The following is a 27,010-nucleotide window of genomic DNA, read 5'->3' as shown; positions in this document are numbered from 1 at the left end:
AAGCGAAAAGTGGACGATGAACAGTTGGTACAAGAAGAGAATAAAAGCTTCTGAAATGTGTTGCTACAGAAGAATGTTGTAGAAATGGCGAAACAAGAAATGTATGGTGCAACTTGACTAGAAGAAGGAATTGGTTGACAGAATACATTATGGGACGTCAGGTGATCGCCAGTTTAGTATTGAAGCGAAGTGTTGGGGGTTAAAATTGCAGAAAGAGATCTAGAGTTGAATACAGAAAGTAGATTCAGAAGGATATGTGTTGCAGTAGTTATTCGGAGGTGAAGAGGCTTGCACAGGGTAAGGAAGAATGGAGAGCTGCAGCCCAGTCTGCAAACTGAAGACCACAACAGCAGCTACACGATCGTAGTTTCGGTAATAAACACTGGTATGGCACTGAGACAAACGTGTTTCGGAAGTCAAGATTCACTACATTCGCCCCACTTACGCTGTCCAGGATAACCACTTACTGGGATGTGGAAATGAGATAACGTAGCCATGTGTGTTGTGTTTGGGGGGAAAGGGGGAGGCTTGAACTGAAGAAGGACAAAAGTTCGAAAGCTGAGCAGTGATGTTCAACAACATTTATATGTCTAATTATTGCCCACTGTCCCTACTGAATGCTAAGTGCTTACCTTTATTCATTCTATTGTTTGTACTTTAAAAAAAATTTCTTAGGAGACTAAAATGAGCAATAACCTTAAAAGACTTAAGAGTGTTACAGAACTGCCACAGAATACTATGATCAAGATGAAATGCTAACGAACAACTGTTTTAAAAAATAGGTAAACTTAATAAGGATAAAAGAAAATGATATGTAATGAGATCTGACAAAAATAAACGTGACTGTTTGTACCAATAAGGAAGTATTTGTCATGGCATATAAGTGAAAGCTGTAATAAAAACAGCTGGCAGATGGACCAAGGAAGATCTTTCTTCGATGGCAATAGTTAAGATACGTTAAGACAATGTACTCGAAATAAATCAGGCGATGCTGAGGGAATTACACTAGGAAATGAGAAACCGAAAATAGTAGCTGAGTTTTGCTAAATATGCTGCAAAATAATTGATGATGGCCAAAGTAGAGGACATAAAACGTAGGCTGCTATAGCAAGAAATTCTGAAGAAGAGAATTTTGCTAACGTTGAGTATAAATTTAAATGTTGCGAAACCTCTCCCAAAGATATTTTCTAGAGTGTAGCGTTGTACAGTAGTAAAACGAGGACGATAAACAGTTCAGACAAGAAAAAAATGGAAGTTTTTGAAATGTGATGTTACAGAAGAAGGCTAAAGATTAGGTGGGTAGATTATTAGATGGTTGTATCGAATAACTACAGAGAACACACTGAACTAAGTAGGGGAAAAATTGGCACGACATGACTAAAAGAAGGGAATGGTTGGCAGGGTACATCCTAAGGCATCAAAGAATCGTCAATATAGCACTGGAGAGAGGCGTGGAATTAAACATTTCAGAAGGAGACCAGGAGACGAATACAGTAAGTAGGCTCAAACGAATGTGAACTGCAACAGTTATACATGGATGTACAGACTTGCAGAAGAGAAAGTAACGAAGAGAGCTGCATCAAACCTGTCTATGGACTGAATCCCTCAACAACAACCAGAAGAGACGGGGGCGACGAACTGTTGGAGAGCAGGTAGATGACAATGTAAACAGTAGAAGAGTAAAATGGATGTTTTATAGATGAAGATTGTATAATGAGTGAAACTCTACGGGAGGTCTTTATACAATAGTGGTGAAAATGGCTGATGATCCTGATTAGTGCGTAATTGTTTTCTGTCTTCATTCTGTGTCCTTATAATGGGACAAGTTTCCTCAGAGTTACTCATTCCAGTGGCAGCGAATGAGCAGTTTACTACAACAGTGCTCATATTGTCCGCTGAAACATTTAAATGGCAAAGTTCCTTGCTTCATGATGATGTTCAGAAATGTTTCGAGTAGTGGTATCCAGACGTGCGTGGAGTGAAGCGCAGTTCATTCTCTTTTTCAAGACTGTTTGTCAAACAGAGCTACAGGCCTATACCGATAATGTTAGTGCGTTGTGGAATTATGTAACACGATAAACGCTCACATATCATGAAATTTCTGAAGAACGAAAATCTCATCAGTAGTATTAACAAGGATTCCAAGAAATACACAATCATGTCAAAGCCTTCGGGCTCTCTTCGTTCACGAGACCTAGAAAGCAGTAGTATTGGCACCCAGACTCATGCCATGACCTCCAGAAAGCGTCTGATACAGTTCCACACGATCGCCCAAAGAACAAAATATAAGCGTACACTTGTTATTAAAAAAGATATTTGTTGTAAGTCATTGAACAAGTAATGCAGCACAATGGCGTATGCTGAAGTCAGATGAATTTAAAACATAGAATTATTTTGAATTTCAGTTTAAATTGAAATGCGAGATTGAAGGAGCTAAGAAAAATTTATATTTAGAATTATTGGGGTCCAAACCTCACAGTACTAATAACTGGATATAGAGACTTTGTGAAACACCAATGAAACAAGGCCAAGTACCTAAATGATCCACTACATGAGGAACTTTCACTGAAAGTGATAATAACTCGGATTACATTGGAAAGTAAAAGATAAGCTTTTAGGCAAGGACTGGGAAAAAGTTAATAATCAATTAGATTAACTTAAACAAATTGATACTACAGAAAAGTGGTCAGAAATATGGTGTTCCAGTGCCAATATGGTAAAAGTAATACCGAAAATAGGTACAGTAACAACAATACAGGACCAAAGAATACGAGACCAGAGAACACTGAGTAGTGTGATAATAACATTAGACAATGTTGGAGAGATAATAATAATAATAGTAATAAAATAAACTACAATTACAGTAATATAGAGAAGGAAAACTAGTAGACTTCCAGGAAGAGGTTTGGTCCCCACAAGCAAATGAAAAAGAGCCACAAGTGATATGTCCACATTTGATAAGATATGACAGAGCAAGTAACTTAACAAGCGACCTGTTAGAAGAACATGTGCTGTCAGTTAGAACCTACATGCAGCCAAAGTTAAAACAAAAAATAGAAAACATTTGTGTAAATGTGATCCTAGTTTCTGGTAGTGAGATATGTGTGACTGATCAACAAGTCCTAGCCCTATACCTGTGAGTGGAATAAAATCAGTGTGAGTTACTGGAATTGTAGGGGAAAACAAATACCTACAGAATTATTACTAAGATTAAGTCTCCAAGGATATGACTTTGACTATCCATGTTTCTTGTAACAGGGTTAAATGTCCCAATAGTTACAGAAACACAATGACTATTAGAACAAAAAGTTGTCTTAGATTTTAATAACATTTCTGTGTGGGGTAGTTGGTGTACTAGAAACATATTTTCATCCAGCTGCTTTATATAAATCTAACATCACTAATAACTGAAACAGAGTTACTGTACATAATTGTAAGGAAATTTGTATAAATGATCATAATATGAAAATAAGTGAAAATGACATTATGCACATTGTTAATAATCTACAGGGACTGGATTAAAAGAGAAGTCAGATGTAATATCATTCACTGTTAAACACATATATATATTTTTTTTCTAATGGGAATAATCAAAGATTTTGAGTGTGCATTAAAGTAATGTCTCAAGACTCACTTTTGTAAAACCATATCCGATACTAACAGCAGCAAAACAATCAATACGAAAAGAAACTGGTAGGATCATCACATGAATCTTGTAGAACCATCTGACAGCAGTTATAACAACCTGGTTTGTTATAGTTAAAAACATGATGAATCAATATGTTTAGTACGCAGTGCCAGGAATGTTAACAAAATAATATGACCAGAATGAGATAAAATTTACAGGGACAAAATTAATTAGTACAATGGACTTAACACAGCTTATTGGCTAATCCAATCAAATGCAGAGTCAAGAAAATAAACTTTGTTCCTTTTCGAAATCAGATGTTGCAGTTTTATGGTATTACCATTTGATCTCAATATCTAAGTTTCAGTATCTATCAGAGCTTCCGACAAAGCCATAGGTAATGACTTGCACGAAAAAATCTTAACCTCTGCTGGTGATATACTGATCATATCTATAAGTTGGACTGAAAAATTTCAAATCCTTGACCAACTTTTCACTAGACTGTACTCAAGTCATAACAGTTAAACATTCTAAGTTGCAGTTTGGATGAAATGTTTTTAGGTCACTTAGTAAATACTGAAGGGCTGAAGCTTGATCAATATGGATTAGATGCAATAAACAAGTGTCCTGAACCAACAAACAAGAAACAGTTAAAAACATCCTTAGGAGTAATAGGTTTCTATAGAAAAAATTTTCCCTGTGCTGTATTAAACATGCCACATTTAATGGCCATGCTTAAACATAACATACCTTGGCAATGGACACAAGGATGCAACACAGAAATTAAAGGGATAGAAAGCAGTTATTAGTTCACCCAAATTTTGAGGAACCTTCCCATGTGGTGCATATGCTTCAGAATATGGCATAGCATCTCACCTACATTAGGAGATACACATATGTAATAGATTGAAACACTGTCCAGTAGCATTCAGAAGACAATTACTGGAAAACCAAGATGGAAATTATGACCACAGAGGCGGAGACATTATCTGTTGCATGATCATTTAAGAAGCTAAAATACTTAATTATCAGGAGATGAGACTGTAGAATACAGGGACCACAGAGTGCTAAGATTTTTACTAAAAAGTAGGCTTCTACACAGCTGATCAACAGGGTAGGCTCTATTCCTCCAAGAATCTGTTTTCGATGTAATGTAATATGTAATAGGCATACAACAAAACAAAAGTATAAAACACAGAAGTAATTTTGCTATATACTTCCCAAAAGTTAACATATACGAACAGGACATAAGATTACTTTGTAGGAAATTGGATTATAATTAACATAAGCATGAAATGTTATGTAATGATGTATAATATGCAATACAAAACCAGATGATAACAACATGAGCTGGAAAATTAATCAAGCATTACTTTTTCAAAAAAAATGTCAATAGCTGGTTACTATGAAGTCCTAAAAGTAGCATTACTATGTTAATCTTCTATAAACATGTAGGATACACCTATTCTGGAGCAAAGAAGTGCATGAAGTATGTGAGAAAATATTTCCGAAACATGTCCCAACAAGTCAAGAAAATATTGACTTCATGTGACACGAGTCAAAAAGTTAAATACAAACTTCAAAGGTGCACACCTTGTTATACACCATAACACAACAAGCGTTATGGTCCACTGCTTTGAGGGTGGCGTGGAATGGTGTATATCTTTGTCATTTAGGAATACTGGTCTAAATTAGTCAAACTGCACCGATGGAAGACAGCTCTGACCAACAACATTATTTTTAACCTAACTGATAATTATTTCAAACATTTGGCGAAACAGCTAAACAGTTTAAAAAGTTTTGAACTTAGTAAAAAGTAAATCACAACTTAATTTCTAAGTACCACCCACAAGCCAACCTGGATGCAAGAATTACTGATAAACTGAATAAATTATGCTGGATGAATTCCATTCTTTAGGGCCTTTAATAGCTAATGATGATGATGATGATGGCATGTGACGAGGGTCTCCCCAGGTAGACCGCTCGCCTGATGCAAGTCTTTCGAGTTGACATCATTTCGGCGACTTGCGGGTCGATGGGGATGAAATGATGATGATTAGGGCAACACAACACTCAGTCCCTGAGCGGAGAAAATCTCCGACCCAGCTGGGAATCGAACCCGGGCCCTTAGGACAGTCCGTGTGCTGATCACTCAGCTACTGGGGGCGGACAAATATGAAATAAAGAAATTACTGACACAGTAACGGAAAAGGTGAAAGGCATGTACAGTTACAACGATTTTGGGCCTTTCATAGTTAATCAATCCTAAGTAATTACTGCTAATATGAAAATTGAAAGTAGTGGAGTGTTGAAAGAGCTTCCACAGTAATTTGGGAACATAATGGATATGAATAACATTTGGTCTCTCAATGATTTATTTTTGTACACAACTTAACAAGACTGGATAAAAGAAATGCTGTTTTGTACATGTTCATAGTGAACAGAAATAGTTAAGTTACTATTATAAGATTTTTATTGGGGTCTAAAAACCTGGGTACCCAGCTGAGGGGCAGCATGTGAAGTGACTACTGTTAAGGAAGCAATATGAGGTTGGTATGGTGCCATTGGCAAGAGGCTGACTTCTGAAAGAGCACCTGGAAAGAAATTTTGTTGAATGTTAGTATGGAGAAGAATATAGTCAATGGTCGTCAGTGGAAATATGTATAGTAGTACACTATTGCTGTTACTTCTATGATGAGTATCTTACTGCATATACAAATTTGATTTCTTCTGTGTGAAGATGTTCTTCATAATGGATATTTTCTCTTCCTAGTTAGAATTGTCAGTGAAAGAGAGATAATTATTTGTACATATGACTCCACATGCTCATAAGGTTCATTGTATTGCACTGACATCCTCTATGAGATTCATGTTTGTACTTTAAATGACAATCGAATAACAAAATTTCGACGTATGATGTGACAAAATTGTAGCAGAAATGAATAGATAAAGAGCTACGACTATTATTTACTTATTAGTAAGTTTTCTTTTAGTTTCTACATTTTGAATAAGCCTGATTTCTGGGACTGGATTTGCACAACGTTGTTTGGAGAAGAATAAGAAGAAGAATAATTGGTTATATTTGTTGATATTAATTAGAAACTGCGAATAGTAGAATAATTGGTTATATTTGTTGATATTAATTGGAAACCAACTTCAGTTTTCTTATTTAGGCATCAACAAGATTAAAAGATTTCGAGTAAAATAGTGTTTAGTTGTTGGAAGTTTTACGTCAGCCTGCTGTACTCTTCATAGACTCTCCATAATAGGTACTAGGACCGATCTTTTTGGGGTCTGTAGGGGTGAAGCTGACGAAGTCCATACTGTAGAATCGATTGTTATCATTATTGTCCGGCCTACCAGTGAAATCCCTCCCCCCCCCCCCCCCCCAAAAAAAAAGGAGGGAGTTCGGTGTAGGAGTTGGGAATGGCATCTGTGTTTCCAGCTGTTGTCTTTTTCTTCAGGTATGGCATTCCTAACCTTCATTTCCTTTACCTGTTATCAACGGATTGTCTGTGGTAGTGGCGACCTAGAAAGCTTCTGCCAGCGTAATTGTAGTGTATATTATTTATAAGTTAATGAACGGCTGAAATTTGTTTACGCATGCCCATGCCCATCACAGAACCAGTAAGTTCACTAACATTCATAATTAAGAGGGAGAGAGTAAGAATCGACCTCCATGTTAATCGAAGACCAGTGCATATTTATCTTTGGTGAAATGCAATCCCGAAGAAATAATTAAATGCATCTTTTAGCAGACTATGAATGACCCACTGGAAGAGTTAGCTTTTTTTTAATACCTCTTCTCATAACATCATCGAGAATACTTGACAACTAATTATGACTGACAAGTTCGAACACCAATAAGTTGAAAGATAGTGATATCTGAATTTTAAATTTAAATTGCGTCCAGTCCCAAAATGGTCAGAACTTAGAATATTATTGTTTGGGTGACCAAATTTTTTGCGTAAAAAAAACCGGACATTTCTGAAAAATAGAAACGAAAAAACGGGACAATACAGGACAATAGTTAAAAAGAAACTATACTTCATATATGTCAGCAATGCTTTACCGAGACAAACGAAAACATTTATACACGCAAATAAATATTTATTGTGTTGATGTATACGTTCGTAGCCTTTTCCGTAAGTTTATTGATAAATACAACAGACACACACAACAGAGACTTCAGTCATCAATAGTATATTCTCCTTCACTATTTACAACAGTCTGCCAAAGCTGGCGTAACTGTTCGATTCCGCGACATTAGAAATCACGTTGTATTGAGCCGAAGAACTCATCGCGTCACGTTCAGAGTGCATTTTCATCCGAAAAGAAAATTTCTAGCAGAACATTCTATAGAGAACGAAAAAGGGGGAAAATCTGAGGGCGCAACTCCAGGTGAATAAGGTGAGTGCGGAACGATTTACCAACCCAATCCCTGCATAGCGTTTCTTGTTAGTATAGCAGGATGCGGGCGGCCGTTATCATGGAGTAGCACACTTCACACAGACTTCCTGGTCGTTGTTCTTGCATAGCGTCTGCATGGCGTCTCATTAGTTGACAAATGTCAGCAGTGATGGTTACACTTCGGGAAAGCTATTCGTAGTACATCACACTGTCACTGTTCCACCAGATGCATGATGATATATTTTGTGGATGCAGACAGGTCTTCGTACGGGTAGTTGCTGCTTTGTTTCGGCTCAGCCATTCCTTTCTTTCCCTTATGTTGTTATAAAGATACTATTTCTCATCACCAGTAACGATACAGGATAGGAATTGTAGTTGTTGTTCGAGAGCTAATTGATGAACAAAGAGAGATGCACATGTGTCCACCCGCTGATATTTGTGATTTTGGATTAGAAGATGCGGTACCCAACACTCGATTTTTGAACCTTCCCAGTTGCATCCCAGTGTCGCACAATGCTGGAATGATCACAGTTCCCATTTGCCAGTTTTCGAGTACACTGCTGTGGAGCATTGTGGATTAGTGCGTTTAAACGATCTTCATCGAACCCCGAAGGTCTTTGTGAACAGAAGAATTACTAATATCAAATGTAGCGAGGTGGCGCAGTGGTTAGCACACTGGACTCTCGTTCGGGAGGACGACGATTCAAACCCGCCTCCGGCCATCCTGACATAGGTTTTCAGTGATGTCTCTAAATCGCTTCAGGCAAATGTCGGGATGGTTCCTTTGAACGGGCACGGCCGACTTCCTTCCCCGCCTTTCCTTAACCCGATGACCACGCTGTTTGGTCCCCTCCCCAAAATCGACCGACCGACCAAATAATGTCGAAACGATTCTCCGCTTGCTTAGCTGGGTGGTAGCATGCTCGCCTCCCATGCAAGTGGACCCTGATTCGATTCCCGGCCGAATTGGAGGTATTCTCCGCTCGTGGACTGGGTGTTGTGTTGTCCTCATCGTCATTTCATCCTCATCACCGGCGCGCGAGTCGCCCAATGTGGCGTCGACTGAAATAAGACTTCCACTTGGCGGCCGAACGTCCAAGGATGGGGCCTCCCGGCCAACGATGCCATACGCTCATTTAATTTTTTTTTCTCCTTAAAACGAGAAAAACATTTTCTTGAATGCTCTGTCAAACAGCATTATCCTCACACACGGCGCAGATTTTCTTCGCTGTCTCCGCTGCTGTCACCCCTCTACTGAACTCAAACAGAAGATTGTATCGGAAATATTTCGATTTTCCACTTGGCACTCCATTTTATGGCATCCACAGCTCCACTCACTATCTCTAAATGACGTAATGACTATATGTAAAATCAAATAGCAACAGTGAACTACAAAAGAAAAGAGACAATCGATAAATAAACCCACAGCAACCAGAATACTACCATGCAAAACAAAACCACTACGAACTTAGGCACCGACTTAACATTTTAATTTAATATTTTAATAACATACTAAAAAGCATACATGCACTGACTCATACTAATACATCAGGTCTCCCACGAATTCTACCAGAATTTACAACATAAAAAAACAGTAAACAGGTCGTAGATATCAAATAACTGCTGAAAATGAATTTGTGGCTTCTGATCTAGGAAGACCAGCATTAACCTTGTCCTTATCAGAAGATCTGGTACATCGCAAGAGTCTGTATTGCTTAATAGCAGGTTATAGAATTCCTTACAGCTTACGTATTGAAAATGAGTCTTAAAATTGCAACTGCTTCAGTAGTTTCGGTAATGAAACGATTATTTTCATCATTCCGAACGTAGTTAAAACCTGAAAAGACTCTTAACACAACAGAATTTGTGGCTGCTACACCACCAACAAAACTCACAAACACTTACATATTTACACATGAAACGCCTACAAAAAAAAAGGTTCGAATGGCTCTAAGCACTATGCTGGATTCGAACCTGCGACCGTAGCAGCAGCGCGGTTCCGGACTGAAAAGCCTAGAACCGCTCCGTCACAGCGGCCGGAAATGCCTAAATTTTTAAGTATGTGGAATACATCACACCATCTCTTATAAGAATCGAAATTATTTTTTTTTTCATTCTTCAAGTTTTCTAGAAACAGTTTTGTTTACATATTCCAACTCATCAAATAATTCACCTTCTTTTCACCTGGATCGTTGAACCTGAATCTACTGTCTTCAGAATTTTCAGACTTTCTAAAACCTGACTGCAAGACACACAATTTTTTAATGTTATTCAATGAAATGATTTCAGAGGATTTTATGGAGAAACCGACTTTTCTAAATAGGGTAGCTTGCAAAAGTATCATAAAATAAACTTGCAATAGTTACAAGTTTCGACTGAGTGAAAACACCTTCATTTTCTAAATTAACATTAGAGAAATAAGTGAAGTTTGCCATTTATTACATTTCCTATTATTGATTTTTTGTTTAAGCAGTTCTAGTTGCTCATCTGATTCATTAGCAGAAATTTTGGTTCTTTCCAAGTTTTGGATTATTGGCTGTGTGTGAAATGAAGTCAAAGAAGTGACTGCGAGTTCTCGAAAAACTGTTTTAGCAACGTACTACACCTGTCCTGAGACATGAAATAAGACTTCAAAGGTTTACACGTATCAATAAGACTTAACACCATGCAGCAATGACAACCAACTAGTTTTAACACTGCCCAGAACCTGCTTATATTCAGTAGCAACAAAACCACAAAATAATTTCAATTCTTTCACAAACACAGCATAAATGTAAAAGTACTGAAATACATTATTTATTACAGTTTCTATATCGATATGAAGAATGTCTGCACTTGCTTTTACACGCTGCGTACCAAATGGACTACACAACCAATGCCTTCAATGTTCATTTTGAGCACAGCGTTCTATTAGTATAAACGTTGTTTGTCCCAGTCCTCTTGTACCCATCAAAATTAGTTTTACAATTATCTCCACAAAACGCGACGATCTTATCAACTAAATTATTCTTTCTCAAAAAGCCCATGACAAATAGCTAACAATTGTACTGTTTCTCCACCAACTATTTGAAAAGAGATTATTTTACACTGAATATCTTTTGTAGGAGTAAAATAGTCGTCCAGTCTGTTCCAGAGTTGCCGGCACTGAGAATGTAGTGGAGAGTCTTCTGTCGATACCTCTACTGTCGACTTGTAATTTCGCTCTCCACTCTCGATACCGGCTGTGGAGCCAAGAAAACTTAATACTTAAAACATGGCAGCTAGCGATCGCGTTCCCTGGACATTCGAGTTGTACCTGAATCTTAGTAAGAAAGTAAGAAAAACGTATGAGACGAAAGTGAAACATAAAACAAATAAAAATCCAGAGAAAAGTAAATGAAAAAGCTAAAGCTATTGACAACTAAGTGTGTACAGGGAAATGTGACATTTGGCGTCCCATTTAAACTTGTCGGAACAACAGGATACACACCGAAAAAAATTAGTAGTTATGTAGATAACAAAAGAATGGAGAGAGTAAAATATATGAGACTAAATGATGACTGTAATATCTTAATCAAAACGTAACTTTTACAATATGTTATGTTGTAATGGTATAGGGCATATCAACTACCCTGAAAACGGAGTTCAAGCAATGTAAAGATAACCCGCCCTGCTAGTAACGCGCTCTAACGCGCTGCTTCCCGAGCAGGAAGGCGTGCCGGTCCCCGGCAAGAATCCGCCCGACGGATTAGTGTCGAAGTCCGGTGTACCGGCCAGCCTGTGGGTGGTTTTTAGGCGGTTTTTTATCTACCTCGGCGAATGCGGGCTGGTTCATCTTATTCCGCCTCAGTTACACCATGTTGGCGATTGCTGCACAAATACTGTCTCCACATACACATACACCATAATTACTCTACCATGCAAACACTCGTCTAGTATGAGACGTTCGCGGGGGGTGGAGGACGGGGGGGTGGGCTGGGTGAGGGGTGTCAGGGGGAGAGTTCCGGGGGGGGGGGGTCCACTGGGGGCCGAACCACACAATAACCCTGGGTTCAGTGTGGTGGGGTAGCGGTGAATTGGGTGGACTGCTGTGGCCTGTCTTTGGGTTGTGAACCACTGAGGGCTGCGGCGGGACGAAGCCTCTCCGTCGTTCCTAGGTCCCCGGTTTAATACACAACATACAATGAATAGGATTGGGGAGAAGAGAAGTTTGTGGCACAACTTGACTAGAAGAAGGGATCGGTTGGTAGGACATGTTTTGAGGCATCAAGGGATCACAAATTTAGCATTGGAGGGCAGCGTGGAGGGTAAAAATCGTAGAGGGAGACCAAGAGATCAATACACTAAGCAGATTCAGAAGGATGTAGGTTGCAGTAGGTACTGGGAGATGAAGAAGCTTGCACAGGATAGAGTTGCATGGAGAGCTGCATCAAACCAGTCTCAGGACTGAAGACCACAACAACAACAACGTAAAGATATAAAGTTGGGATATTATATATCAGTTATGTATTTTTAACAAAAAGGAGAGAAAAATATAAAGTTTGCTTGGAGTATGGTTCAAATGGCTCTGAGCACTATGAGACTTAACTTCTGAGGTCATCAGTCCCCTAGAACTTAGAAGTACTTAAATCTAACTAACCTAAGGATGTCATACACATCCATGCCCGAGGCAGGATTCGAACCTGCGACCGCAGCGGTCGCGCGGTTCCAGACTGTAGCGCCTAGAACCGCTTGGCTATTCAGGCCGGCTTGCTTGGAGTACGCAAAGTGGAATACTCAAAAGTTCTTCTTAAACATTAGCTACTAAAATAAGTGGTTCAAAATTTCTCCCGCTTACTGAATTACAGGGGCAGCAGATGTGAGGGTACAAGGGCATATTATGATACAAACGTGACTTTGGGTGGCATTAGTACCCTTGACGACTTTTAAAAATGAGCAAGCGCGATCAGTTCAAATTAGGATTCACCAAGAATGAAGTTGGTGTTTATCAGTTGAAGTAGTGATACGACTATAGTTTCGGTTGGTCGCATTTTTTATGTTTGAGGTGCTCCTGGGGTGTCGCATGGCGATGCAATTTCTCCATTCGCCGTGCTTGCGTCGTCGCCAGTATTTTCTCGGAATCTGCAACGCCGTGTACCTCCTACCGAAGTTCTGTGGTTTGGGCTTCCCAACAATAACCAACACGTCCTTAACGTGTATCCCAAGAAATGACACTGTATGCATAGAAAGTCTGTATAAAGCTACCAGATTGCAAAATCCAACGTAATACTGTTAATAAGTCATTCTACGGATGATAAATCCAGTCAATGTTTGGCATTTGGGCTTTCACTTATAGTCAAGAGTTTTATTTTACGAACATTTTCTGGTAGTTACGAAGATGATGTCCTACTCACGCCAGGGTCAAACTTCAAGAAATTTTAAGCAATAAGGGACTTTCTCGAACCATTGCGCATAAATAGGCAGAAGGGCTCATTATTGTATGATTACACGATAGCAGAATAATCGCTACAAGTAGTCACGTCCGTTAAATATCAGAGTACACTTAACGGAGCTATTTAACATGGAACGACCACGTAAAATTAATCACAGAGTAAGGCGGATGTCAGATTGATATACATTGGATGAATCCTCAGGAAATGTAGCCCAGCTTACAAAAACCTCGTTCGACCACCACCTGGATATTGCACGTCAGTCAGGGATGCGTACCAGATAGGTCTGATGAGAGAAATAGAAAGGATCCAAAGAAGAGCAACGCATTTCGTCACGGATTCATTTAGTAAGGCGAAATTGCCACAGAGATGCTGATCCAACCCCACTGACAGACGCTATAGAGAGGCACGGGTATTCCCAGCGTAGTTTACTGTTAAGATTCAAATGGTTCAAATGGCTCTGAGCACTACGGGACTCAACACTAGAACTTAGAACTACTTAAACCTACCTAACCTAAGGACATCACACACATCCATGCCCGAGGCAGGATTCGAACCTGCGACCGTAGCTGTCGCGCGGTTCCAGACTGAAGCGCGTAGAACCGCTCGGCCACACCGGCCGGCTTACTGTTAATATTCTGAGAACGTACGTTCCGAGAAGTGTCAACCAATATACATACTACTTTGTCCTATGTGTACATCGCAAAGAGACCATTAAGGTAAAGTCACTGTCAGCTGAACATTTGTGGTAAGGACTCAAAAGTACAATGTGAGTATCATATGTTTTTTGTCATTTTCCGGTACTGGTGCAGAATGAAATCCCCACACCATAGTACCGTAGCACACCGGTGTAGGAGCCAATCGAAAACGGTACATTTCACTGATATAGCGTAGTGTCGTAGTAATCCGTTTCGTGCCTTTGCTGAGTCGGCGAAGTGTACAGCAACAATGCTCCATACTTAGCAATCTTATACAACTACTCGCCCGTCGAAAGATCCATAGCCAAAGACTGGAAAGCTGTACAGGTCACAACAACACTCAAGAAAGGAAGCAGGAGTAATCCGATGAGTTACAGACCCATATCACTGACGTCCAATTTGCACAGGATTCTGAAAAATATACTGTGTTCGAACATTATGAATTACCTCGAAGAAAACGATTTACTGACAAATACCCAACACGAATTCAGAAAATGTCGTTCTTGTGATCACAACTAGCTCTTTATTCTCACTTGTCGATGAACGTCCATCAGCTCCAAACACACCCACTCTTATTTTCACGAAGTAATGAGTACTGCTGACAGCGGATGTCGAATTGAGTCCATAATTTTTAAATAGACAGGAGGCTTTTGACACCGTTCACCACACGCAATTCCAAATCAGATTGCATGCCTACGGAGTATCGTCTCAGTTTTGCGACTGGATTCGTGATTTCCTGTCAGAAAGAGCATAGTTCGTAGTAAATGGCGGAAAGTCACAGAGTAAGACATTACGAATAGTCAGTTGTAAAGAGTTGTAAAGAGTGAAAGCTGAGGTTGAAGAACTGTATTTTCGTGTTAATTTGTCCGTTCACCAGAGCTACAAGCAGATATATGCATGTTATGTAGCCACAGACAGCTGATCAGCTGCTTTCTATTTTTATTGCAAACTATGATTGAACTATTAAGCTTTACGTTTTCTCCTTATATATTCTGGCACAAATTCATGGTGGTCCTCCCTTTTTAATCTTTTAGAGCAAGCGGAGCACTGTACTCCATTGATACTATACTTCGCAGAAGTACAGCGAGGAACTACCATATAGACCAGATGGGATAAGTCTTGCACACAGCACGTATAAATGTACCAGCCAATAGGCCACCGCACATGGAAACTGGTATATTATTGTCTCAGCAATTCCATGCCAAATCTTTTACCATGTGTTTGTCACTCGTTTCTGTCGGCGTTTTTATTAAAACAGCACTGATCGCATTTCCCTTTTTCTATAATGACGCAATATTTCAAATCAATGCAAATTCTACGAAGAAACACAACCAGTTCTTGAAACGATGTTTATTTAAAAACGAACAATTTTAACACTGCTTCAGTTACTTATTCATATTTCAGCTTTTTTACCCAGTTATAAGTCAAAAATAAAAAAGACTTGCTACAACCGAGAGCAGACAAATACTGAAAAAGAACTGTTATTGAGAACTAAAAGACCGCTATCGGTTTTAACTGGTAGGTTTTTCTCACCCCTAACGTTCATTTACCTCCCCAAAAACGTTGTAGATTCAACTGTCATCTGACAAGGATGATGATGATGATGATTGGTTTGTGGGGCGCTCAACTGCGCCGTTATCAGCGCCCGTACAAATTCCCAACCTTTGCTCAGCCGAATCTCGCCACTTCCATGAATGATGATGAAGAAAAAACGAAAAATTTCAACACTGCTGCAGGTGAAACTTTCTGACAGATTAAAACTGTGTGCCCGACCGAGACTCGAACTCGGGACCTTTGCCTTTCGCGGGCAAGTGCTCTACCAACTGAGCTACCGAAGCACGACTCACGGCCGGTACTCACAGCTTTACTTCTGCCAGTATCTCGTCTCCTACCTTCCAAACTTTACAGAAGCTCTCCTGCGAACCTTGCAGAACTAGCACTCCTGAAAGAAAGGATATAGCGGAGACATGGCTTAGCCACAGCCTGGGGGATGTTTCCAGAATGAGATTTTCACTCTGCAGCGGAGTGTTCACTGATATGAAACTTCCTGGCGGATTAAAACTGTGTGCCCAACCGAGACTCGTACTCGGGACCTTCGCCTTTCGCGGGCAAGTGCTCTACCAACTGAGCTACCGAAGCACGACTCACGCCTGGTACTCACAGCATTACTTCTGCTAGTATCTCGTCTCCTACCTTCCAAACCTTACAGAAGCTCTCCTGCGAACCTTGCAGAACTAGCACTCCTGAAAGAAAGGATATAGCGGAGATATCAGCGCCCGTACAAATTCCCAACCTTTGCTCAGCCGAACCTCGCCACTTCCATGAATGATGATGAAGACAACACAAACACCCAATCATCTCAAGACAGGTGAAAACCCCTGACCCAGGCGGGAATCAAACCTGGGACCCCGTGCTCGGGGAGCGAGAACGCGACTCCGAGACCACTAGCTGCAGACATCTGACAAGGAGACGATAAGTGCTTCTTTTTGAACTGCCATGGTGTGACACTAACATATTATGTTTGTATAGGATAAATGGTGACAGGAGCATACTGCGAACTCTCTGTAGATTCAGTGAAGTTGTCAAGACAAAGCTTCGCAGGAAGCTATCCAAGAGAGTATTTTCTCCCAGTTTTGTGGTGGAATGCTTCCTCGGTAGCCAAGATGCAGATGTCTACAGTCAAGGGTTCCACCAAATCATCCCTTGTTAGGATTGTAGGATAAACATGTAGAGGTCTAAAACCATTATCAATTTTGATAGTCTCTGCTCAATTTTTTTTTTTTTTTTTGATTTGGTAATCAGAAATTAATGACTGTCTCTTTTAGTTGCTCAGCAAAATTATCAGTTTCGTTTTATTTTTATCGGACCCTGAAAGAAAGTACCAAGCTGTTATAATTAAAGTGCAGCTTCTCACAGAGGTGGCTGTAATTATCCTGTGACAGTGAAACCTGGTAGAGTTCATGCAGAATAACGTGGTCAGTAGATACGCAGTCGGCAGGGGTTGAGTGGGGAGAGTGACAGTGGTGGGGGTTGCGGGCAGGCGCTGTAGGGTAAATGTTGGGCGCTGGAGGGGAAGTGCAGTTGTAAACAGAAGCCTATGTTCACATTTTTTGTAAATATTAAATGCGGCTCCCCACGCCCACCCACACTTGTATGGTGATCATCCAAAAAGATCCAGTGTCACCTCTGCTTCGGTTAGTATCTAAAACGTATTCTGCAGAAAATGCAACAAAAGCAGCGATTTACTTTTCCCTGACTTGTTAACCATTTGTAACTTTCAGAGAAGCGTCATGAGTGGCGAATTTTGATTAACACCTATATTTCTCTTGTTGCCATGGTAAAATTTGCTTCGTGTGCGAAAACTCAGCGGAGTTTATACAGTGTCACCTCACTAACATGTTACGCAGACTGTTGCGAGAGAATTCTGAAACAGTGGTTTATTCAGTGTATTGAGTGAGGAACTGATGACAAGTAAGGTCAATGTTTTACAGAGAAGCACTTCTGCAGTGCTAAAATAAACGCGTAATGTCTTCATTTTTGCTATTCCGAAGTCCACAGCATTTCTCATTTCATCAGCCATTCCATGGCCCATCAAAATTACATTCTTTCATCGAAACAGTCTGTAATTTATTGGAATGACACAGTAGATAATGAAATTTCGCTTCATAACCACATGGCAGAACACTCTCCTCTCTGTATGCTATCGTTCGCCAAAATCTCATTTAGATATCTCAGACCGTTTATGAAATTTGAGTAACGTTGCGGATATTTCACTTATATGACCTTATCGCTGGCGCGCGATATAGCAAACGATTGTGCTACATCAGATACGTTTTCTCGAGATTGATGACAGAGACCTCCACCAAAGACTAAAGAAAAATTAAATATGCTAGCTAAATTCCATACGCAGCAGCACACGATGTAATATGCATAAACGCAAAATCATAGCGACCTCTATTTTTTTTCGAATGTTGCGCAGTGTCTTACTTAATTGCATATCACACAATAACTACGAGCATTGACGAAATGATGGGCACATCATCAGGAAGCTGACATGCAAAGCTATATGTAAGGCAAAATGAATGTTTTCACCGAGTAGTTCCTGAAAAATCGTTCGAGAAAGATTGCAGGGCGTGCTCCTCGATTCTGTCAGCGCAGCGCGTCGCGAACAGGCTGAAAGGGGGCAATGTCGACCTCGTCTTGTGAACAAACAAATCAACTCACCCAGTGCTTGAGACGGAAATTGATCACGGCGCATCTGTCACCACATTCTAGCTAATGCATTAATGCGGGACCGATTTACGCTGAAAAAAAAAAATTAGTTCCAATTTTGGCCACCAGGTGCAAATCTGACGCTGTATATCATTTCGTCGATGTCTCTGGTGCTCACGTTGAACAAACAGTGTAATCAGCGATTAATAATAAAGTCACCATTATGCCTTTCTCACTTGTTTGACCTTGTCTGCCCACATCCCATTCCTAATCAATTACACATGGAAACATTTCTGTACGTCTTTCTTGCATTTACAGTGCCATATTTGCACCTAGTGGTCAAAACTGAAACTACTTTTTTCTAGAATAAATCGGTTCCGCATTAACGCAATGGAATATGTACTAAGTTTTGCTGCCATACGACAATTACAGCCCACATTGGACTTCTGTGAGGGGCTGCATTTTAATTATAACAACACAGTACCTATAGTTTGTCGGCTATGTGTCAGACTATACTACCGACATGGCAGCAATATCATCATCAAACCTTTGGTCATATCTTGAACCGTAACTGTGAAAAGCAGTTTTGATTACGAGAATCTTGTGTATTGTAAAAAATAGCTAAAATTACAACTACAATGATCAGTGCCTATTTAACAAAATATCCTATTTTAGAAAGATAACGTACCTAACAATCAGAAAACCGGTCTGCAGGTGAAGTGGAGAAAAGGTTCACAATACGAAGTAAAAGATAAACATTTATTGTACATAAATTGAAGACAGCACCATACAAAACAAACTTTAGCTGTACACAGTTGACCCAATAACCTATTAAAATATAGAAAATCAGTACTACACATAACGCAGGTAGAGAGGTAAAAACTGACTCATATGCTTCATATGACATGGGGTTTAATTGAAACAAAAAAGAGTACACAAAATAACGAACAGAAGGCGCTACGTATGAAACAAAAGCAATAATTAGCGTAACAATTGACTTTTAGCAAAGACTATTCCCCTTATAACGAACGCTGAACATGTCGACCGTTATTTATCAACAATACCTGTAGTCGAGGGATAATGTTGAGAACAGCACTGTACAGTATGTCACTAGGTATGGTGAGAAATTGCCGTCGGATGTTGTCTTCCAGCATCCCTAATGAGACCGGACGATCGCGGTGGATTTATGACTTCAGGCAATCCCGCAACCAATAATCGCAAGGACTTGTGGCCTGGGGAGCTCAGAGGTCAGGCGTGATAGACTTGGCCACTCACACGATCCACACCAAACGATGTGCGCGAAAGATCTCTTACCCGTGTAGCAATAAGGGGTGGAGCGCCATCCTGCATAAAAGTCGTTCCTTCCAGTACGTGTTTCTCAGCCAGGTTAGGGATGACCTGACTTCCTCTCCGACTACGGCTCATTTTATTCATGATTCTCATGCAACGTCACTGACGTGTTGCCGTTCGCCGCTATCTGTTGACTAGTTTTTGCACTCGTTTTTGGTTTCAGTAAAACTCACTGTCATTTCAGGCATAAGTGTCAATTTGGGAATACTGAAGAATGGGGTACAACCCGTCGGCTTCGAAAAATGGTGTCACAAGTTACCACAGATGGTGCATTGTAAAGGCATAGACGAATGTTGAGAAACAAAGGAATGTAGTACAGATTGTTGGTTGGTTTGGGGAAGGACACCAGACAGCGAGGTCATCGGTCTCATCGGATTAGGGAAGGACGGGGAAGGAAGTCGGCCGTGCCCTTTGAAAGGAACCATCCCGGCATTTGCCTGGAGCGATTTCACATAAATTTTCTCAGCATGTTATAGTCTTATGTGGAGATTTCAATTTACCAGATATAGACTGGGACACTCAGATGTTTAGGATGGGTGGTAGGGACAGAGCATCGAGTGACATTATACTGAGTGCACTATCCGAAAATTACCTCGAGCAATTAAACAGAGAACCGACTCGTGGAGATAACATCTTGGACCTACTGATAACAAACAGACTCGAACTTTTCGACTCTGTATGGGCAGAACAGGGAATCAGTGATCATAAGGCCGTTGCAGCATCCCTGAATATGGAAGTTAATAGGAATACAAAAAAAGGGAGGAAGGTTTATCTGTTTAGCAAGAGTAATAGAAGGCAGATTTCAGACTACCTAACAGATCAAAACGAAAATTTCTGTTCCGACACTGACAATGTTGAGTGTTTATGGATAAAGTTCTAGGCAATCGTAAAATGCGTTTTAGACAGGTACGTGCCGAGTAAAACTGTGAGGGACGGGAAAAACCCACTGTGGTACAACAACAAAGTTAGGAAACCACTGCGAAAGCAAAGAGAGCTTCACTCCAAGTTTAAACGCAGCCAAAACCTCTCAGACAAACAGAAGCTAAACGATGTCAAAGTTAGCGTAAGGAGGCCTATGCGTGAAGCGTTCAGTGAATTCGAAAGTAAAATTCTATGTACCGACTTGACAGAAAATCCTAGGAAGTTCTGGTCTTACGTTAAATCAGTAAGTGGCTCGAAACTGCATATCCGGACACTCCGGGATGATGATGGCATTGAAACAGAGGATGACACGCGTAAAGCCGAAATACTAAACACCTTTTCCCAAAGCTGTTTCACAGAGGAAGACCGCACTGCAGTTCCTTCTCTAAATCCTCGCACAAACGAAAAAATGGCTGACATCGAAATAAGTGTCCAAGGAATAGAAAAGCAACTGGAATCACTCAACAGAGGAAAGTCCACTGGACCTGACGGGATACCAATTCGATTCTACACAGAGTACGCGAAAGACCTTGCCCCCCTCCTAACAGCCGTGTACCGCAAGTCTCTAGACGAACGGAGGGTTCCAAATGATTGGAAATGAGCACAGGTAGTCCCAGTCTTCAAGAAGGGTCGTCGAGCAGATGCGTAAAACTATAGACCTATATCTCTGACGTCGATTTGTTGTAGAATTTTAGAACATGTTTTTTGCTCGAGTATCATGTCGTTTTTGGAAACCCAGAATCTACTATGTAGGAATCAACATGGATTCCGGAAACAGCGATCGTGTGAGACCCAACTCGCTTTATTTGTTCATGAGACCCAGAAAATATTAGATACAGGCTCCCAGGTAGATGCTATTTTTCTTGACTTCCGGAAGGCGTTCGATACAGTTCCGCACTGTCGCCTGATAAACAAAGTAAGAGCCTACGGAATTTCAGACCAGCTGTGTGGCTGGATTGAAGCGTTTTTAGCAAACAGAACACAGCATGTTGTTATCAACGGAGAGACGTCTACAGACGTTAAAGTAACCTCTGGCGTGCCACAGGGGAGTGTTATGGGACCATTGCTTTTCACAATATATATAAATGACCTAGTAGATAGTGTCGGAAGTTCCATGCGGCTTTTCGCGGATGATGCTGTAGTATACAGAGAAGTCGCAGCATTAGAAAATTGTAGCGAAATGCAGGAAGATCTGCAGCGGATAGGCACTTGGTGCAGGGAGTGGCAACTGTCCCTTAACATAGACAAATGTAATGTATTGCGAATACATAGAAAGAAGGATCCTTTATTGTATGATTATATGATAGCGGAACAAACACTGGTAGCAGTTACTTCTGTAAAATATCTGGGAGTATGCGTGCGGAACGATTTGAAGTGGAATGATCATATAAAATTAATTGTTGGTAAGGCGGGTACCAGGCTGAGATTCATTGGGAGAGTGCTTAGGAAATGTAATACATCAACAAAGGAGGTGGCTTACAAAACACTCGTTCTACCTATACTTGAGTATTGCTCATCAGTGTGGGATCCGTACCAGATCGGGTTGACGGAGGAGATAGAGAAGATCCAAAGAAGAGCGGCGCGTTTCGTCACAGGGTTATTTGGTAATCGTGATAGAGTTACGGAGATGTTTAGGAAACTCAAGTGGCAGACTCTGCAAGAGAGGCGCTCTGCATCGCGGTGTAGCTTGCTCGCCAGGTTTCGAGAGGGTGCGTTTCTGGATGAGGTATCGAATATATTGCTTCCCCCTACTTATACCTCCCGAGGAGATCACGAATGTAAAATTAGAGAGATTCGAGCGCGCACGGAGGCTTTCAGACAGTCGTTTTTCCCGCGAGCCATACGCGACTGGAACAGAAAAGGGAGGTAATGGCAGTGGCACGTAAAGTGCCCTCCGCCACACACCGTTGGGTGGCTTGCGGAGTATAAATGTAGATGTAGATGTAGGGAAATCACGGAAAACCTAAATTAGGATGGCCGGACGCGGGATTGAACCGTCGTCCTCCCGAATGCGAGTCCAGTGTCTAACCACTGCGACACCTCGCTCGGTATGTAGTACAGAGAGAACAGATTCTGTATATACAGGGTGGTCGGAAATTCCCGTTACGGACTTCTAGGGCTTGTAGAGCGGAGTGAGTACATCGTGTTTTGAATAGGAACCCATGTCCGGAAAAGTCACCCAGAGAGACTACAGAGCGTCAACGTTATAGGCGCGGGCGTCTGTAAATGCACGTATATACGTATACAGGGGGTGATTCCGTGAAGATATTGCAGACTTTCTAGGATGATGGAGAACGCTAAATGTGTTAATGTGAAGTAAGGATCCCTGTACTGGAAACGAACGAGTCGAAAGTCGTAAACGGAAACCGTTCTGAAACCTCTGACGGCTGAATACATGTACAGGTTGTCGTGTTCCGAAGAGTATAGGATTAGTAACTTTCAGAGGTGGTAGTGTGGACAAAAACAAGAAAAAATGTCCAGCAAACGTGGGCTCTAAAATGCATACCTGAGGGGCTATGACCATTCGTTCATCTTGACTAACGCGAAACACATCTCTATTCAGCAAGTGTTAGTAGCTGTTTAAGGTACGCACTTCAGAGCCCACGTTTATTGGATATGTGTAAGAATGGCATGGAATACCTCAGCTGACGTACTTCAGTTTATCTGCCTAGGTCACATGAAGTATACGATACAAATTTTACGTACGTCGGTTTTCTCACCTTCGCTTGTACTAGTGAGTCAACAAACGTAAAATTTGTATCCAGTACATCAGTTGACCTATGTGTATAACAAACTAGTACTGGTGAAGGTGAAAAATGCGACAAACATAAAATTTGTACCCCGTACTGCAGCTGACTTTTATAGACCAACTGAAGAATAGGATATAACGTTCGTAGTTCAACTAAGGTACAAGATGCCAGTGTTATGTATGTCGCTTTTTTTGCTTTCACTGGTACTAGTTTCCTGTTCTTTAGTGGACCTACGTGTTACAGGATATGAATCAATTGCAGAGGTAACAGAAATTGGTACGAATATCAGACAAATATGTAATTCAAATTGTGTGCACAAATTATTTAAAATTACCACAAGCGACAAAAAGCATACACAATTTCTATTTCTCAGTAACACATTCATGTAGTTTTAATTGCCATTATGACCCACTGACACTGAACATAAACTATTTATTATCTACGGCTCGAAAATAAATTAATATTTGTGACTACAATATGACGTTATTGGCCAAAGCCGATGAGTTGTATCCCATTCTTCAGTTGACCCGTCAATTTTTACCTCTCTGCCTACGTTATTCAGTGAACTAGTTCAAATGTTAACGAACTTTCGAATCCCCCTGTAGATCAAGTGGAAAGTGTGATATTTTTATGACCGAGGAGTTACGTTAATTATTTTTCGAAATTAAAACGAATGGAATACCTACAACTGAAAGAATATCAGCCCTCAGTCACTATTTTTTACAAATTAACCTGGTTTAGACACTGCTAGGAGTGTCTTCCTCAGAATTTAAATCAAAGAATAGAGTCCGTTTTGCAACCTGCACCACGCAAGTAACGAGCAGCCCAAGGCTCGCCATCAAAGTTTTCTTTTTCTTAAATATCTTTGTGAATAATGCCCTTTTGGCATATTTATTATTTTATAAATGACATATAAGTACTGCCAGTCTTTCACGACGATTCCGTACTTATACTCTATCATACGTTTTTAGTCATAATTCTGTAACCATGTTATAGAATATAGACCATACTTTGATTTAAATTCTGAGGAAGACACTCCTAGCAGTGTCGAAACCATGTTAATTTGTTAAAAATAGTGACCGAGGGCTGATCTTCTTTCAATTGTAACTATTCACGGTCTTTGAACGTGCAGCCATGTACAAGATTTGCGAATGGAATATCGTATGGTTCGAAAATGGTTCAAATGGCTCTGAGCACTATGAGACTCAACTGCTGAGGTGATTAGTCCCCTAGAACTTAGAACTAGTTAAACCTAACTAACCTAAGGACATCACAAACATCCATGCCCGAGGCAGGATTCGAACCTGCGACCGTAGCGGTCTTGCGGTTCCAGACTGCAGCGCCTTTAACCGCACGGTGGAATATCGTACAAAAATGTACTGCAGTCGGAGTGGGGATAACGACACAACGTGCCAGCAAAAGTATAACAACGATAAAGAGAAATGCATTTCAAAATGCGCACCAAGAAAAGACATCATGACGGTGATTAACAATGAGCCGGCCGCTTCAGTCTGGAACCGCGCGACCGCTACGGTCTCAGGTTCGAATCCTGCCTCGGGAAAGGATGTGTGTGATGTCCTTAGGTTAGTTAGGTTTAAGTAGTTCTAAGTTCTAGGAGACTGATGACCTCAGATGTTAAGTCCCAAAGTACTCAGAGCCATTTGAACCATTTGAATTAACAATGAGACACTGGTCAAAGCTGATGGCAAATTCCTGTTGATTCAGCAATGTCTTCAGCAAAATGTTAAGTACGTGCTAAAGTGTCTATGAAACAGTTTCATTGTAGAAGCGATTGCGTAATCAGCGATACATCAGTGTAATTTAGGGTTGCCATCCATTCCGATAGATCGGGACCGTCACCATTATGGATCTTCTTGTCCCGAAATTCCCGACGATACCCAATTTAGTCCCGATTTTCCAAAATACTGTTACGAGCTTGGCTTAAGTACTGAAGTATCGTCATCTGTTGGTGCAAGATGTAAATGGAGCCTCAGGTTTATTTATGCAAACAAGTTTATGTTGACGAGGTCGTCTCACAGATGGCGTTGCATGTTGCATAGCCTACATCGACGATGCACTACTGGCCATTACACCACGAAGATGACGTACTACAGACACGAAATTTAACCGACAGGAAGATGATGCTGTGATATGCAAATGATTAGCTTTTCAGAGCATTCGTACAAGGTTGGCGCCGTGCTGACATGAGGAAAGTTTCCAAACGATTTCTCATACACAAACAGCAGTTGACCGGCGTTGCCTGGTGAAATGTTGTTGTGATGCCTCGTGTAAGGAGGAGAAATGCGTACCATCACGTTTCCGACTTTGATAAAGGTCGGATTGCAGCCTATCGCGATTGCGGTTTATCGTATCGCGACATTGCTGCTCGCGTTGGTCGAGATCCAATGACTGTTAGCAGAAAATGGAATCGGTGTGTTCAGGAGGGTAATGCGGATCGACGTGCTTGATCCCAACGGCCTCGTATCACTAGCAGTCGAGATGACAGGCATCTTATCCGCATGGCTGTAGCGGATCCTGCAGCCACGTCTCGATCCCTGAGTCAACAGAAGGGGACGTTTGCAAGACAACAACCATCTGCACGAACAGATCGACGACGTTTGCAGCGGCGTGGACTATCAGCTCGGAGACCATGGCTGCGGTTACCATTCACGCTGCATCACAGACAGGAGCGCCTGCGATGGTGTACTCAACGACGAACCTGGTTGCACGAATGGCAAAACGTCATTTTTTCGCATGAATCCAGGTTCTGTTTACAGCATCATGATGGTCGCATCCGTGTTTGGCGACATCGCGGTGAACGCACATTGGAAGCATGTATTCGTCATCGCCATACTGGCGTATCACCCGGCGTGATGGTATTGGGTGCCATTGGTTACACGTCTCGGTCACCTCTTGTTCGCATTGACGGCACTTTGACCAGTGGCTCTACCCTTCATTCGATCCATGCGAAACCCCACATTTCAGCAGGATAATGCACGACCGCATGTTGCAGGTCCTGTACGGGCTTTTCTGGTACAGAAAATGTTCGACTGCTGCTCTGGCCAGCACATTCTCCAGATCTCTCACCAATTGAAAACGTCTGGTCAATGGTGGCCGAGCAACTAGCTCGTCACAATACGCCAGGCACTACTCTTGATGAACTGTAGTATCGTGTTGAAGCTGCATGGGCAGCTGTACCTGTACATGCCATCCAAGGTCTGTTTGACTCAATACCCAGGCGTATCAAGGCCGTTATTATGGCCAGAGGTGGTTGTTCTGGGTACTGATTTCTCATAATCTATGCACCCAAATTGCGTGAAAACGTAATCACATGTCAGTTCTAGTATAATATATTTGTCCAATGACTATCCGTTTATCATCTGCATTTCTTCTTGGTGTAGCAATTTTAATGGCCAGTAGTGTAACTCTAGTGACGTCATTCGAGGAAACACCAGACAGCTCCAGTATTTCAGGGCTGGAACTATTTAAGGAGCGCCTCATTTGAATAGCGATCTGATGAGACGATTCTCTCTAAATGTACTAGGAACAACGAAAGCACTTTAGTAATGTGTACTGGAACAACCTGTCCAGAGTGCAGATTTCACTTTTTTATTCACTCGATGGCTAGTTTCG

At 41.0% G+C, this 27,010-nt stretch overlaps 1 protein-coding gene across 1 annotated transcript in view; it reads right to left on the bottom strand.

Moving 5' to 3' along the window:
• LOC126263291 (nucleoredoxin-like protein 2) overlaps positions 1-27,010 on the bottom strand; it is a 74,559-nt gene that overhangs the window by 32,650 nt on the left and 14,899 nt on the right. The window contains 1 exon segment of the mRNA XM_049960377.1: positions 19,421-19,497. Within this exon segment, the coding sequence (XP_049816334.1) occupies positions 19,421-19,497 (77 nt within the window).

The sequence above is a fragment of the Schistocerca nitens genome, chromosome 6, assembly GCF_023898315.1.
Source record: "Schistocerca nitens isolate TAMUIC-IGC-003100 chromosome 6, iqSchNite1.1, whole genome shotgun sequence".
In the NCBI taxonomy this organism is placed as follows: Eukaryota; Metazoa; Arthropoda; class Insecta; order Orthoptera; family Acrididae; genus Schistocerca; species Schistocerca nitens.
The sequence above is the reverse complement of the archived record's forward strand: the minus strand, read 5'-3'. Positions and strand labels throughout refer to the sequence as shown.